Below are 16204 nucleotides of genomic sequence, written 5' to 3' on the forward strand. Positions count from 1 at the left end.
AAATTAAGGCTTCAAAAAGGGGGAGTGCAAATTATGCGAAAATTTTGTGAACACGTCCTAAAGGTAATGACACACAATATGAACTGCATATTGCCGCCTATACGCTGAACCCCCCAACTCGCAATCCTCGCAGGCCAAAAAAAAAAAAAGTTCACTTCAAATATAAGACTACCCCCTCTAGCTTAGCCCCATGTTATGTAGTTCTTTGTGGGATAGCATGACAGTGCATGCGCAGCTCAAAGCAATAAATGCGCAACAATACAGTCACGAAGCCAGCCTTCGGAGGCAAATGGAGATAACGAGCGATAAAACAGTGCCCTCGCGTGTGGCCCGGCTGACTACCGGCAAACTGAACAGCTAGCAGCTCGGTTTTGGATTCCAGCGCACGCGCAACTGTTTGTCTGGGAAAGCGACCACCAGTGCAAGCGAGCTCGACAAACGGTGCGCAATTTGCCCCCTTGCCACTCACACCTTTTGCAGCCGTGCCAGTCTTCCCAAGACTGTCTCGCGCACACCTGCGTGCATGCTGGTGGTTTTGTTCAGCAGGGAGCGTAAAATATGCCAATAAAAGTTTTTTTTTATAAACACGGGAAATAAATTAGGGGTGCACAAATTATGTGGGCAAATACAGTAGTAACAAGCACGTCGGTAATGTGAGCTCAATAAAGCTGAAGACTCTAATAAGGACACACAACACAAGGGGCAACACTTAAATCAGACGTGCACCAAAACAGCTGGCAAAGCAGGATGCGCATGTGCAGGCGTGCTTGCGTAATGTTGTAATTCTGGTGGGGCAGATTTGTCACACACCACACCGCAGCATTAAGCTTACCAGTTTTTATGCACTCATTATACAGTTTCGGCCAAAGTAACTGCCAAACTGATCTGGTCAAGATTCTCAATAAATGTGATATATCAGCTCGCCAGGCTGTCCCTTCATAATATTCTTCCACACGTGTATACATTTCAAGAAAGTATCATGTGATCAAGTGCACGCATACAGGATATACGACAGATGCCTCCATGCCGTCCACTGCATGATCTAACATAGCATGAAAGATACTGATGCAAACCCTTAATTTTCTCACCAGGGGAAGGCAGGTACATGGATTGTTGGCCAGTGGGTGCGCGAGTACAATAAAAATAAATGCACTGCAAATGCTATCATATTCAATGCTTCTTTCAGATGTGAGCACTCGAGGTGCGTTGTCTCCTTCGCCTCTTCATCGAAGCTTGCTCTTGACCACCACTGAGCGAAATTCCGCTGCGCTGTCTACTAGCACGCTCTACTGTCAGCCTCCATGGTGGCACGGTGCCGCGCACTCGTGTCATGCCCGACCCAGCCAAAAGTGCCGCCACTCCAAACACTCCAAAAGTGCCGTCAGCCGAAGACACCCTAAGATAATTTCCCCATTGTATTTTCGCAACTGCATGGCCACAGCTCAGCACTGCCAATGAAAACGCAGTATGCTACCGCCAAACCCTGTGTATCACCCACCTCAAAGCTTTTGTTACACATCCCCTATGCTGGTGGTAATAGTTACAAAGGTCACTCTGCATGGGTTAATAAATAAAAATGAATAACTAAACAATTAGTGCAACTGGCAGCCAGGTCCTATAATGCAAAAAAACGAGTACAGTATATATGAAATGCACATCGGCTTATATATGTAAACAGCTGCCATCTGCTGGTCTCACAAGTGCAGAATTTGGGTGGCACATGAAAACAAGAAAATAAAAACAAATGAAAGGTGTAGTTATACCTCTGTCACACAGTCGTCTCGAAGGCCCTTGAACTGGTGGACTCAAAGGCCAATTGAGCGCTGCTACATGGGTGGCTCTGATGGCCATCGAGTCAACAGTCTATCGAGTCAACACAGCAGCACGGAACCCCACCGAGGGCCTTGAAACGCCAGCTGCATGCACTCTCGGACACGAAGCGCTCGCAGCAACACGCTTGAGAACAAAGTCTGAGCATTACCATCTTCAAAAAATATGGAAGTTAAAAATATACAACTAATTTCGCCGAAAAAAAAAAGAAAGACAGCCCAGACAACAAAACACCGCAGCAGGTGCAACACCATTATTGCCAGCAATACAGGAACAACCAACATAAGCTTCCTCAAAAGGACATCAGTGCTACTACAGCTTGTCCAATACAACAAAGTTCATTTCAAGAGTGATTAACAACACTGCAACAAAGCAAAATTTTGTTTTGAACCATTTCAGGTTAAACTTGTTGAATGATTGCTAGCATGCCTGCAAAATTATTGGCGGCAATGACGGCGCCACAATACTTGGTGTGAGATGATGGAATCTCTCAACGGCGATCGAGTTTGCCGTCTGGCAGCGGCACAGCTCCTTCGAGTTCGACAACGACTGAAAATCTCGAAGATTCTCAACTCAATAGCCTTTGAAAGTGCCTGTGTGACGGGTATTAGTTAAAGGTAGTTGCGTAACTGCTGCCACCATGCACCAAAATGTTCTCCGCTTCCCCACACAAATAAATTCAGTTTCGCAGATAAAGCCTCGCAAACCGAGAGCATTGCAGATGAGTCACAACCTTCCATAAATAAAGATATGGGAGCGCTATTTACTCTTTTGTGTAAGATGTTGGAACCTCATAGGCATTGTTACCACTATGCACAAATCACTTGTGTTTAACTTTCATTCAACTCCCGATCTCAAGAAACAGGCTATTCACGGCAGCCTGCAAGTTCCGCACAATGATGTACCTCAGAGCAGCAAATGGAATCCAGAAATATGTCCAGTCTCAGCTAGCATCGGCAGCTGTACAATTAAAACTTTCTACAAATTACATCCCAAGCTCAAACAAGCTGCCAGTGCTTGCGCCTACATATATGCTTCAAGCACTAAATGACAGAAATTCCATTTTAATCTTCAAATCATAACTAACATATCATATTTACACCAAAAAATTCAGGAACACTATTTCAGTTAAAAAGAATGCTTGAGTTCCTTTTTTGACTTCAGTAATTTGCTGGTTGATTAACTCAAAATTATGCAAAATAACGCTCCGTAATGGCTAGGCAATGATGTGCTGAATTTATATACAACTAGTTCCATCTGTGCCATGGCAGCTGGATGAGTATGCCAGAGTGTTGGATTTTCTTGCACAAATGCATGCCCTTTATAATCCCTGGGCATATGCATTGGCCTGAAGGAGATTTTTTCACACCTCACGCTCCACAAATCTGCGTGCCTGATGGTACAAGAAAAGTAAGGAAGTATAACCTGTATGCATCACACCTATGCTACACTTCATACATAGTAGTCAGCGCTGCAGAGACTGTGGAAGTAGTGTGCCAGCAAAACTATATCACTCCACCATGCATCATTTGTTCTTCTCGAAGCCTCGGTGAGTGCTTGGATGAAAACAAAGAGCGGTATAAAACGAAGTGCTATCACTGAAGACAGCAATCGAAGCTGTGAGGTGCTCGGTGTTCGGGCCCTCTGGCTATAATTTTCGCTGAATGTGAACTGCTTTTTAAGCTTGAATGGTGTAGAAGCAAATTGCCCTACCAGCCACATATAATTCTTGCTTCTCAAAGTCTCGACGAGTCACATGACAAAAATGTGGCAAGAGGTAAAACGAAGTCCAGGAGGTTGCTACTCATGGCACTATAGACATGTGGCCTGTGTTCTCTTTGGTTGTATGGGTAGACTTAGCCTGCCCGAACAGGCATGCCAGCTTTGGCAGCGTTGACAGCTATGTATGAAGCTGAGCATAGGCACTCCAAACCGGGGGCCTGCTTCACAGTGATGCATAGTATTCAAAGGCGGACGTGTGCTTCAGGGCGTGCTTCTTGAGGCCCTGCTGCTGGGTGAAGGTCCGAGGGCAGATGGCGCACTGAAACGGCCTCTCACCAGTGTGAGTCCTCATGTGGGTCGCCATGTTGTGCTTCAGGGCAAAGGTCATGGGGCAGAGGTGGCACTTGAACGGCTTCTCTCCCGTGTGGATCAGCTGGTGGCGCTTCAGGTGCCACCGACTCGAACTCATGTAGTGGCACACCTCGCACCGGAATCGCCGGTGCCGCAGCGGAGCCGCTACGCTTGAGAACATCGCTCGCACTCCCGCCATTGCCATCGTCTCAGCGTGGCATCCGTCACCATTCACTGTGGGATTGGCAGGAAAAAAGGAAAAAAGTGAATCGTAGGAGGAACACGACACTGTTCGAGTGAAGTGCACTTTGCCCTGAACATCCCTTTCCAAATTTTTTTTCCAAGAGGAAAAACAGGAAATTGTTCCTACATCTCTACTGCGAAGAAGCTTGCAGAAACTAGAGGCACAATATGACTATGCTGCTGAGACAAGCGCAGACTGTAGGCCTTAAAGACCAGCCTTCATTTACGACTTCCTCAAGGTAACTTCTAGTATTTCGCTAAGTAGCAGCCTTGTGCAGTTAGCCGTGCAAGAAGCATCGAATCTCATGCTGAGAATCATGTTAACAGACACTTGCAAGACTCTCTTTCCTATTTTATTAATTCAGCACTCATTGCCCTTTCCTTTCCAGCACTGCACAGTTTATGCTGTCTATGTCAAAACCGTTATAAAAATTACTTCAACATTGCTGAAATCTGCTATTGTACTAGGCAGCACAGCACAAAAAAGATTTCCAGAGTTTCAAAACGTTAGATTTGTTTTGCTGCTCCCATTGTTTTAACCAATAATTGCAATCTGTAGTCGAATATTCCCAGTTGTTCCACGGGTGCATCCAGTAGCCTACATCAAATGCACAAACTGAGCACCGAGTGATATACCCTTATGTTAATCAGATAACATCCTGGTACTCCTAGTCAGCAAATCACTTTCACATAATCCAAAACAGTCAAAAAGACGAACATCACAAAATGAAGCAAGGAATTAACAAACGGAAATGATGATAACAAAGGAAGCATCAACATTCACTGCCTGGGTTTGACAGAAAAATATCACAGTCGTGCTGGACCTTCTTCCTCTTACAAACTTAGGTAGCCAATGCGACAGGGCTTCTTGTGTGTAATTACATTAACCATGTGTTGTGCAAATCAGCTCACCATACTAGTACAGACAAAAATAATGAGAGGAAAAATTGCCATCTTATTATTCACAAGTTCCAGGTATATCCCGAAAAGTTATCTTAGTGCGCCTTGCACAACAATTGGACACACATGCAAGCTTTTTTGTGCAAGAGGGAGTAGGTAAGCACTTAATAATACAATAATAAACCATAAATGCAGGTTCACTTCATATAACTTGAACCAAAGTTCTACATATGCATGGTACCTTTTGCAATGAACTAAAATAGTATATCTGGTAGTCACCTGATACACTTTGCAGCATTTTTATTCTTATTAACTAAGCATTTAACCATTGCAGACGCGTGAAAAGATTAGTTTAGAAAGCCTTAAGGTGCTATAATAGCACCTAATGGCATCAATCTTGATGAATGCCGCAGCCCTTGAAAACAAGGGCAAAGATTAGAGGCAGACAACACATTCTGTACATGTTGAGTCACACAAGCTACGTTCAATGCTAAAAAAAAAAAGTTCAGAATAAAGTTACATTTCTGAAGATTGTAGCATTTGGAGTTTCTCTTGTTGCCATGCAACTCTCGTGCTGAAACTTCCCACAGAAAGATTATGGCTAAATAATCAGTTAAGAAATAAAAAAATGTGCATTGTACTTGGTGACTGCCAGAAATACCCCTTGCGCTCGATTCTTGCAAAATCAGTCATCCTATTCTTAATTAAGCTTTGGTTCCCAATAGGTGAAACACACTACATAGCAGGTTTACCAAAAAGAAGAGCGGGGGGGAGGGGGGGGGGGGGATAAAAACAGCTTTACACAGGTAGGTGCAAGTTAAACGCTGTGAAATGTGCAATTCGTTGTTTAGTGCATCCTGCAATTTAAAAAAAAAGAAAAAGGCCTGACATTAGGGGACTGCCTGATAATTCCAAAATATGAAAAAGAGTATTAGTGATTTTCCAACAAAACTAACGTGAAATTCTTGCAGGATGACAGAATTTATAATAAAGAATTACAGAACAGGTTTTACTGCAAACCAGTTTTATTTCCAAACTCAGCGTCAGATTTATCGGGAGCGCGACTGAAAAATGAAACAAAAGTAAATGGTGTAAATATATAATTATGACAGCCACATCACTGAATGTGAACCACAACATAACTTGCAGAAACATTCTTTGCCGAAGAAAACATGAATACTTGAAAATTTCATCCATCACCGAAACATCACAGAGACATCGAGGCATGTAAACAGCCATGACGCAAGAACTAGCTCAATCGCTGAGAGGGTGGAAAAAAACAGACGTGAATTGTCTGACATTAGCTTATGACTAGTAATGCGAATAATAACTTGACTGCCACCTTTATTAGACCTAACTTTACTCAATAAAAGCCCGTAAGATTCATTTGAAAACCTGGCAACGTACCGCAACACACGACAAAATGAAGAGCCCTGAGGACACAACAGAATGAGAACAGATTTTCCTTAAAAAACTTATGAGCATAATGTACAACTGCGGCACAATCCAGCGATGCTAACAGGAACACAGGCAGTGCTATCTGCCAAAACCTCTTCCCCTCATGTGTCATGGCATAGGAGAGTGCATAATGTGCTAGAAAATAACAAGGCAGTTTGGATGGGGTAAATTCATTTGCTGCATTTCAAGTGTTGATGTCTGCAGACATATTGCACAGTTTAAACAAGTCCAAGTTCAAGAACGACACTTAAGACCCCCGTATATAACAAGAACAATGCTGCATCATAATGACCACACCTGCATTCAATGGAATGTGCAAGCTTTTCTGTTTTGTGCATTTGCCATGTGCAAGCTCCTGCGCACATTGTTCAGCTTGTTCAGCCAACAAGCTGAAACAGCGACTTGCGAAAGAACTGGGCATCTCAGCCTAGGTATTTTTGCACCACACATGGTGGATGGTATAAAAAGTAGGCAAGCACACAGTTGAAAGTCAAGCTCTAAACCAAGTTTTGCAAAGGACTGCGAAAATTTGGCATAACAACCTAGTATGTATTATTGGTTCAGACATAGCTCAGCCTTCACTGGCTTTCTTTGGTCGACTGGTACAGTGCACCTCATTTGTTTGTAATTCGTATGTCAAGTAAAGCAAACAGTTATCACAGCAAAAAACCAAAGCTCGGTTGACTAAGAAATCACAAATGTGAAGCATCATCAAAAATCACAATCATAAAAGGCAAATTCTCAGCAGTGGTAGCAGTCCCTTCTACATGAAAAGACGTGGATTACTGACCATGAAAGTGCCTGCAATACCACGCTTTTGGTGCCAAGTTAAGTCGGCCCCTTCTGTTACCACTTTCCATCAGCCTGTTTTTATCTGTGATGATTAGTTATCACAGATACTGCTTCAAAAGAAAATTTTCACCTCACATTGCATCCTCTGCACTACGAAAGTACAAACCATATTTTTTTCACTAGCGGGCAACCAAACTGACAAATGCAAACCATAACAACTTGAACTAAAAAACAGCAAAACATAACAAGGTTGATGACCACACAACACAAGTGCTCACTTGGCACTTGTACAGTGCGGTCACTGCACTTTCTTGCATTGTTTTTTAGCTCAATCTATGGTAAGCCAATCAGCCCATCTTACAACCCAAAACAACTTGTAGCACCAGGGGAGACCAACCATAGTAGGTCCTGTTTTGTAACAGCATGCAAGGCATGACTGCACTGTTTCACACCAAGGGGAGATGTATGTTTACTAACACACAAACAAGCAGTGATTATGGTAAGCTTGGGTTCAATTTTTGTATCCTGAGCTTATTACAGTATGCCAAGTGGACAAACACCCTCACAACTTAGTCTGACTAAGCTAAAAAAAATGGCTCACTAGAGGAATGCATCTCTAAGATGACGGCATTGCAAATGGACTAAGCATGAAGAGCAGTAAAGGACACACCAACTTAAGTGCCTACTGCACGCACAGGAAATTGCGGTGCTCACGAGAGAGCAGGAAGGGAAGCAGAGCAATGTGCAAACACAGTACTGCTTTGACTGTGTCTTCATATGCTGGTCCCTACCATGAGTGCAATACTTTCTAAAGTGTTAATGAGAAAAACAACGTCAATATGAAGCAGCTTCTCTTTACCCTGTCTTGTTTGCCGCAGTTCTATTAAAATCACATGTTTCATTAGAAGCATCACATGGCTGGTTCTAATCCACTAATACTACAACTCCGCAGGTGTCTTGCAAGACGCTGCTTACGGGCAAAGCGCGCAGGACACAGGCTGCATGCATACGGCCGTTCACCCGTGTGTTGTCTCATGTGAGTTTTAACGCTCTGCTTGGCGGTGAAGCGTGCCTGGCAGATGGGGCAGTAGTAGCGGCGCTCGCCCGTGTGTGTCACTTGGTGTCGCTTGATCCGGTACATATCTGGGGCAGTGTACACGCACCGATTGCACCGCCACACGCCTGACACCCTCGTCCATGGCGGTAGCCTCCTTGTTTCCGACACAAGGTCATCGGCCTCCTCACTTTCACCTGCCCACATGGTGTCGTCTACAGTCCAGTTCTCTGTTGCCACTGAAAAAGAGAGACCACAAAACAGAGTTGACAACAAAAGGCATGGTTTACAAAACTACAACTCTTGAAAACACATCATTGAGAGTGCTAACAAGAAGCTTGTCTTCCAGCAGTGGTATTCTTATTTTTGTGGTTATACAAGTGGGATAAAAGCAAGATTTTAACAGCAAGACATCTCTGTGACTAAGGCAGTGTTTCTATGTGCAGGAAAGATTACAAAGATCTTGGCACTGCTGGAGCCAGAATCTTTGATTTAGGCACTGTGTGATTTGGGAAGATATGAGGAAAGTGTAAAATCTGAAAGTTCCTAAGTGACAGGCTCGTATCACTGAAACCCTGAACTAGTTAGTCACATAAATGTTCGGCAGGCAATAATAACTGCCATGCTCACTGCGGGAAGAAAAGAGGGAGAGATCATTTAATAAAAAAAAGCTTAGAGATTAGCCTGATCAATTAAACTCAGCCTGTCAATTAGCATTGCAGACTTTTATTTTGATTATGTAATCTTGGCAAACCTCGCCACTATGCTATGACAGTTTAGGATTTAAAAAATTTTGAAGGAACGAACATGATATTTGCTTAATTTGCAGAGCTGAGATTTTATCAATGTGCACTCTTAACTTTCGAGCAAACTGAACATTTCTTGGTAAACGTGAAAATTTATTCTGAACTGGTACACCACCCCTGAAATGAAAGCATTTGACCTAAATTACATAATTAAATATGCAATAGGAGTGAATCTTATTAAGCTCCGGTCAGTCACTAATGAAGTTTGGAACTATATCACTATACAGGCAAAGTGTTCTGCTATTGTGGTCATGAGCACTGTTTGATTCTAAATTGGCATTATTAGACAGATGTACACAGGTTCCAGTTGACGCAAGCATGCGAATATGCTGAAACCTTGACACTTGTAAAGAAAAAACTGTATGCAATAGTGACTAGAATGGTACACTGCCACAACATGTTTCAAAGCTTGACAGTTCTTGCTACAAATGACCTTTTATTACAGCCATATGTGTCAAAGCTTTGGACAGATGGCGTAAGTCACTTTCAAACTTAGTTTAAATCCTTGGGCTAGAAAATGACAATTACAGCCCATAAAATCAAAAGAAGAACCAGTTGTGCATGCAATATCAACAGTGGAGTGCAGATGGAAATGCATAATTAAGTACAACCTACACAGTTGAATTTAAAGGGACACTGAGGACAATGTTATCAAATTTTTTTTTGCTAGTAAAATCCGATAGCTCGGAATTTTGCGGCTTTGTTGCCGCTAACCCGGCAGCGAAAGGTGCATTTGCTGCTATGAGATTCGAAGTTGAAAACCTTTTTCCCGCCGCTACGATTCAATCTCTGATGACCCAAAAGGTGACGTAAAGCAGCGGAAACGGAAACGAGGACTCCGTGATTGGTGGCTACGAGAGATGCACTCCCGCCTGGCAGCAGCCGAAACCAAAACTACTGCCGGGAGGACGTTGAAGGCCTCTATCAGCCGTTGTCGCTTCGTTTACGTTTGCACCAGTGTTACGATGGATCCCGTTCCAGATTCCGAAGAAGTTCTCGCTAAGAACCGCAGCCTACATTCAGCGACCTCAACCCCACACAGCGTGCGATGGTTTTGAGGACTGAGGCCGCGGGTCCGGTGGCGGTAAAGAAAGTCCGAGCGCCGAGGAGTCGGCAGCGTCGCCGTCACCGCTCAGCCACCGTCACGACTGCTGTGTAGCGACTGGTACGTGCGGGCATGTTTAAATTCTGTAATAATAATCCTCGTAGGGCTGGTTATGCAGCCCAGCGTCTTGGTACGCTGACGAAGCGAACACGCCGAGCGGTGCGTTTGCTAACTTGGAGGCGCGTTGAACACTGGCTGCAAACAGCTATATTTCCTTGTCGCAGTTGCGTGCCGTGGCACGAACTTCGTCCGGGGGGCACTTAGAGAGGCACTTGGAGGTTCACTGCTGCTCCGCCCTTGTGAATCGAGGCGCATAACGACACCATGAGGGCCCGCAGAACGCATAGTCGCGAAGCACCCCGAAACATGCCGAAACTCAGCTGGCCGCCTGTTGGGCCGCCGGCTGCAAGTTTTCGTTGACTTCCAACGTTCAGGTTGTCTTTTTTTCGTCTTCATCGTGTGATAAAAGCGCGTATCGATCAAACACGTAACCTTCATGCACCCTTGTCAGCGTCATATATCTGTGGCGTCTTTTGTCTTATTTCATCATCACCCTTGTAATTGCGAGATTGGCCTGTGGGGTCGATACCTGTATTTTATTTCTTGCTCCTTTCTACCTTACAAGACCTTTGTTTTCAGAAAGAGTGCTGTTTTTGTGTTAAGGAGCTGGTATTCTATCAATACAAGCCAACTTCAGTGTCCCTTTAACACTGTTTGCTGTATGCCCTCTACTTTCAATAACTACTCAGAAATGTGTTCAGGTGCAACCAATTCACACACTACTATTCTTGAAACATATGGAAAATAAGAGAGGCTTAAATAGCAGGAAGTAATAAAAGCTCTAGTAAGAAATGCAACAAGACATTGAGTGACCACGTTCAAAAGCATCGTTCAATGCAATGGGTGGTGCTAGTAAAACCCATGAGTAAGGTAAATACAAAGCGCACAGGTACAAAGTTGAACACACAAGGTGTTGTTGAATTAATATCCCGCATTTCAATCTTGCCAGATATGCTAACTGACCCATGTTTCATGTTTGTAGATATATTTCAGTCTGCTATACCAAGCAGCTTGCTTGAGTGAAACTGTACCTCATTGATTTGATATTTAAAAAAAAAAAAGCTTAGTATAATTCACAAAGAACATATAACAAGGAGAGAAGCTGCTGCTTCATGTTAATGAGCATTCACTGCGTCTCACGACATTCTATCACTCGGAGTACTGAAAAACCAAACCACACAAATGCTAGAAATTTCAATGTGAGATCAAACGTTAAACCACAAGACATGTTCCCCTCTCCAGTAACACATAGGTAGTCACCAATGGGCAGTGACTGCACAAGAAAATAACCTCTGCTACCGTTGCATAGCGCAAAACTCTTGATTAGCAGTGTAAAAAATTAAAATGTTTACGTGGCCAGTCGTATTTCATAAGAAAATCTTAAAAATAGGCGAAGTACACATTTTTTTCTGCGCCAGCTATATTTCGGATCATCCACCTCAACATTCCGCTTGAGATTTAAAAAAAATAGTTAAGCAACTACATGAGCTGCACGTAGTTAGTACAGCGACGCAATTGACTGCCAACAGCATAATAACGCTAAAACAGCGCACATTCACAAGAACGAGGAAAGATGAGACAAGACACAGCGCTGTTTTCATATCTCCCCAAGTCCTTGTGCATGTGCACTGTTTTAGCCTAATGTCATACCAACCTGCCCATCAGTCTGCATTGTTGCCAACAGCAGCTACTTCAAGAATGCTTATTTACTTCGAACACTTCCATGTATGCTGCACTGCATACATACAAAAAGTAGTTGTATTTGCAAGACTTGCATATATCACTTGGTGAGAGCCTTTGTCTTGTAGCCAACTTGCCTGATGATGATGATTATATTACAGTACTATTAAACAAGCCTACAGGTGACACAAATAAACTAGATAGCTTTTCTTGGTAGAACATCATAGCTTTCAAACTATAACTGTGCCGGTAGCAACAGCACATCATCACCTTGTGGCGCACAACAAAAATCCCACCGTACATGTTTGGCAACCCATCAAGACTTGCAAAGTATGATTCCCTGCAAAACTTTGTAGAACGTGCTGTCCATGCTTGCAAAGCAAAACTACACTGCATGAATTTTCATTTTTCACAGGAGACAAGGAACACTGATGGACACAGGGGGCATAGCCCACAATTTTGCAGTGCACTTAACCATATCTTTTGCATATTTTTCCTTGCCTTTTTTTTTATAATAATGCAAATGGGCCACTTTTGCTTGCTAAGCATGGATAGCTGTATTATCCGTTTTGGTGAAGCATGATGTGAACAACATTAGTGGTTGCAGCACTTGATCTGACAGAAACAAACAGCCACACCTACCAACAAGGCATGACAACACACATGAGAGTGCTCACATACACATTCTTCGATATAAAGGACATCTGCAAAGTCATTCCCCATTTCAGATTTCATTACTGCTAAAAATTAGTTTTCTGCGAATGTAGGAACCACTGTACAGGATTTTAATATGTGAAGATTTGACAGCAGGCGGCCAAGTAATCCCAACATTCAAAGAAGTTCTAAGCAAGCAGTGACTTTCCACAAAGCCTGGTACAGGGTCGTCCACTCTTAGGGTCAACACACATGTTCCAAGCTGCTATCTTCACAGTGCCAATATATCCGACACGGCCATGCATCGAAACAAAGCTGCACAGGCGGACCTGGAGGTGGTGCTTTGCGTGGTCTGCCAATCTCTGATGCACAGCCGGGTCAGACACACTGGCATTCTGAAGAGTCTGGCCATGAGCTCGCGTGTTCACCCTAAGAGTGGCCAAACCTTGTACATGCAGCTCTTGGTCTCATAATCCTTTATCGTTTTTTATGTCAAGAACAGGAGTGTAACAAGTCATGGACAATGTTTTAGCAACTAGTGCCAATATAAATGCAGCTCCAAAAAGTGCTGAGCATCAAGAGAAGAATGTTGAGGTCTGGGAAGCTCCATAGGCCCGCATCAGTTTCCCTAGCTGAAAATGGAAAGAAGAAAATGAAAAAAGGCGCCCGAAAGCACCTGTCCCTGATATAAGGTAGCCTGTGAAAAATATACACAAACAAATTAAAAGGAATGACAACAAGTCTAAGAATCACAAGCCCCAGGTTCAGTTCATTCAGCAATTTACCATTAATTCAACACATGTTCTCCTAGCTGCTTCTGAAAACATGGTGAATTCTGAGCAAATTTTAAACTGGAGCAAACTTCACTGTTTAAAAGTGAAGAGCCGGCAGTTCTCCGGCTAAAACTTGCGAGTGCTTACCATTCAGATGACATGATACAAGCCTGGCTCGCAACTTTTGCATCATTAAGGCAGTAAACTTTGTCAGGGCTGTTTTACATTGAGTACAGCAATTTTTACAAGGCCCCCACATTGTCGTTCTACTTAGGCAGCAGCTCTGATCTACATCCTCCCGATGCCCAGCTCAAAAAGCATACCATACATGAGGTACAGATCTAGTATATTAGAAACTAACACTTGGGTCTTCCGTATGAATGCATGCGAGTTTTAGTTAAAAAAAAAATGCTAGACATATTTTGTTCATGAGATGGTAAACTGTGCCATGGATCTAGGTGCAAGGCACCTCGAATGAACTGAAGACCAACACCTTTTGACGAAACAGCAAAAGTATGAGGCACTAGTTTGTATACAAATTCCAACTGACAGCTCCTTCCATTTCCAAAACAGCAATGTACAAAACAGACGTTTTAGTATAAGGCTTTTTATACAGATGAGTCGGTCTTGAATGGCTAGAGCAGTAATCTTGGGCAAGGGAACACAAAACATTTAACACACCTCAAGGTATCAGTTTTCAGGCAGTGATAACTACCATGTCAAGTGTCTCAGGATGCAGCATGCACAATTTAAGTTAAAAAAAAAAAAACTGGTGCATTCAACCTCACCTAAGCTACTTACAACTTCCTTTTGTTGGAATGCATACCTTCAAGCAGTAAACTCCACCATGTGCAATGATAATTAAGGAGCCTAAAGCTGGCCAAGCTGCTTTAAAAGATAAGCAAGTAGCCAAGATATCTCAGTAAATAATTAAAAATGCAGCTAAGGTGCATACAAAATGTTATGCTACATTATACCCCCCCCCCCTCCCTTCCTTTCCTAGGACACTAAGGTGCTAAATAAGCTGCGCAATAACAACCATGACACCTCAATACATCACCCTTGCCATCAATGCAACACAACCTTTTTAAATAAGGCGAAACGTTTAGCTGTACACATATCTGTACTAGGTTACCGTGCATGACAGCGGTTGCACTTTTCCGGCTACAGATCCCGATCAGCTTCGATGGGCGAAACGACTGAACACGTCTCTGCAACGATCTGATGCGAACGAGCTCGCTGATGAACCAGCGAAGTAACATCTGACCGCAGCTGCTGCATTTCAGAGACAATGCTTGTGCACAAGTGCGGCGGCCACATTGACACATACGTGCCACACAGACACAACCACCGTTCCTCCAAGCCCAACAGCTGCTGTCAGACTGCGCCTCCTCAGTTGAGCGGCGGCCTCTCCGAGTACCCGCTGCGCTAGGCCGTGACACCCAAAAGCAAAAAAACAAAAAATTGAGAAGAAAGATCATTCTTGTCGCCTCTTACCTCCTGCGGCCCTCGTTAGGGAAACAGGAATACTGCTGCTTTTACAGCGTAAACTGCGTAAGGTGTACACAATGCGGGCTTCAGATTAGCGTAGCGCATATCGCAATGCGGGCCGTGTAGGCCTGGGTTGGTACAGCGGAGTGGGAGTTTTATGAGCCATCGGCCACCTGCGGTCAGATGCAAGCGAAAGCTGAACAACGAAGAGCGGAGATCAGTACCACAGATGAATGCACCCATATAAATGCCAGCGCGGACTACATCAGTGTGGCGGTTCCCTGCGCATGGCGAAAAGTAAAGTAAACAATAAAGGAATAATCGCGTCCCACAACTGTTTCGGAAATACGAGTCTCCGTACGAGAAGGCACTGCTGCGCAGCGTTTGCATTCGCGTGAACTGATTTAATAAGTCCGAAAAAAAAAATAGATCGTGCACGTAACAGAGGGAGAGGTTATGAGCAGCTACACTGGAGAGCTGCCTGCGCTGAGATTTCGCACAGATGTCTGGCGCAGATGTATCTGCTGCGATTCTTGTCTTCTGCGCGACTCGCCTTTGAACCGGAGGACCTCTGGGCGCAATCCAGGCGTGGAACATCAGATGATGTAGCACCCAGTCAGCTAGAGCACTTCGATGGCTGTGCAGTTGCGATTAGCTGTATGAACAGTGACAGCGTGAACTTTAGAGACGCAACCTTTCAGGGACTTCACCGACGACGCTAACGCTCCGACGCCATGTTGGCGAATGATGCCGATGCAGGTGCTATCGCTAGCGCTAACTCTGTTGAGGAGAGCAAGGAGCAGCGTCGATTGGCTTGGAGGGCGACTGGAAAGGAGGGAAATTGAAATCCATAAAAGCATATCTCGAGCGGGGTCAATGGTATTCAGAATCGGAATCAGTTTTTAAGGAAGGAGTTCATTTACCGGCTTCATATTCACCTCTATTTGAGTTTGATTTTGAGTTTATTTCCACAAACAAGCAGATACAATGGTTGTGGGGGATGCAAGGGGAAAAAGCTGCTCGGGGGCAGCTTGACTGGCGCCGAGTACCGTTACAGTGGCTGCAGCAGGGCGGAGAGAAGGCTTATTAATGGACTAGAGTTAAAACGAAGGCAAAGCATGAAACCCAGAAATATACAATTCAAACAGTAAAAGAGAAATAAAATAAAAAATGCCGTACACAGCTTATCACAGAAACACAGACACGCGTACAAAGATATTTCAAGCAGGTTTTTAAAGAACAAGTCAGCACGTCGATGTTACATTGAGTGAGGTCATTTAGTAAC

At 43.8% G+C, this 16204-nt stretch overlaps 1 protein-coding gene across 1 annotated transcript; it reads right to left on the bottom strand.

Annotated features, from left to right (window-relative positions):
* LOC144107579 (uncharacterized) lies at positions 1 to 15671 on the bottom strand. Its single transcript, XM_077640658.1, has 2 exons — positions 15473 to 15671; positions 1 to 4137 (listed from the first exon to the last, which is right to left on the bottom strand). The coding sequence occupies exon 2, from the start codon at positions 4106 to 4108 to the stop codon at positions 3776 to 3778; it is 333 nt and encodes a 110-aa protein (XP_077496784.1). The 5' UTR covers positions 4109 to 4137; positions 15473 to 15671; the 3' UTR covers positions 1 to 3775.
* Positions 15672 to 16204: the final 533 nt, after the last annotated feature.

Source organism: Amblyomma americanum, chromosome 10, assembly GCF_052857255.1.
Source record: "Amblyomma americanum isolate KBUSLIRL-KWMA chromosome 10, ASM5285725v1, whole genome shotgun sequence".
NCBI classification, from domain to species: Eukaryota; Metazoa; Arthropoda; class Arachnida; order Ixodida; family Ixodidae; genus Amblyomma; species Amblyomma americanum.

Excerpts from the sequence above, each read along its gene's own strand:
- LOC144107579 (XM_077640658.1), bottom strand. The coding sequence starts at position 4,108 with ATGGCAATGGCGGGAGTGCGAGCGATGTTCTCAAGCGTAGCGGCTCCG.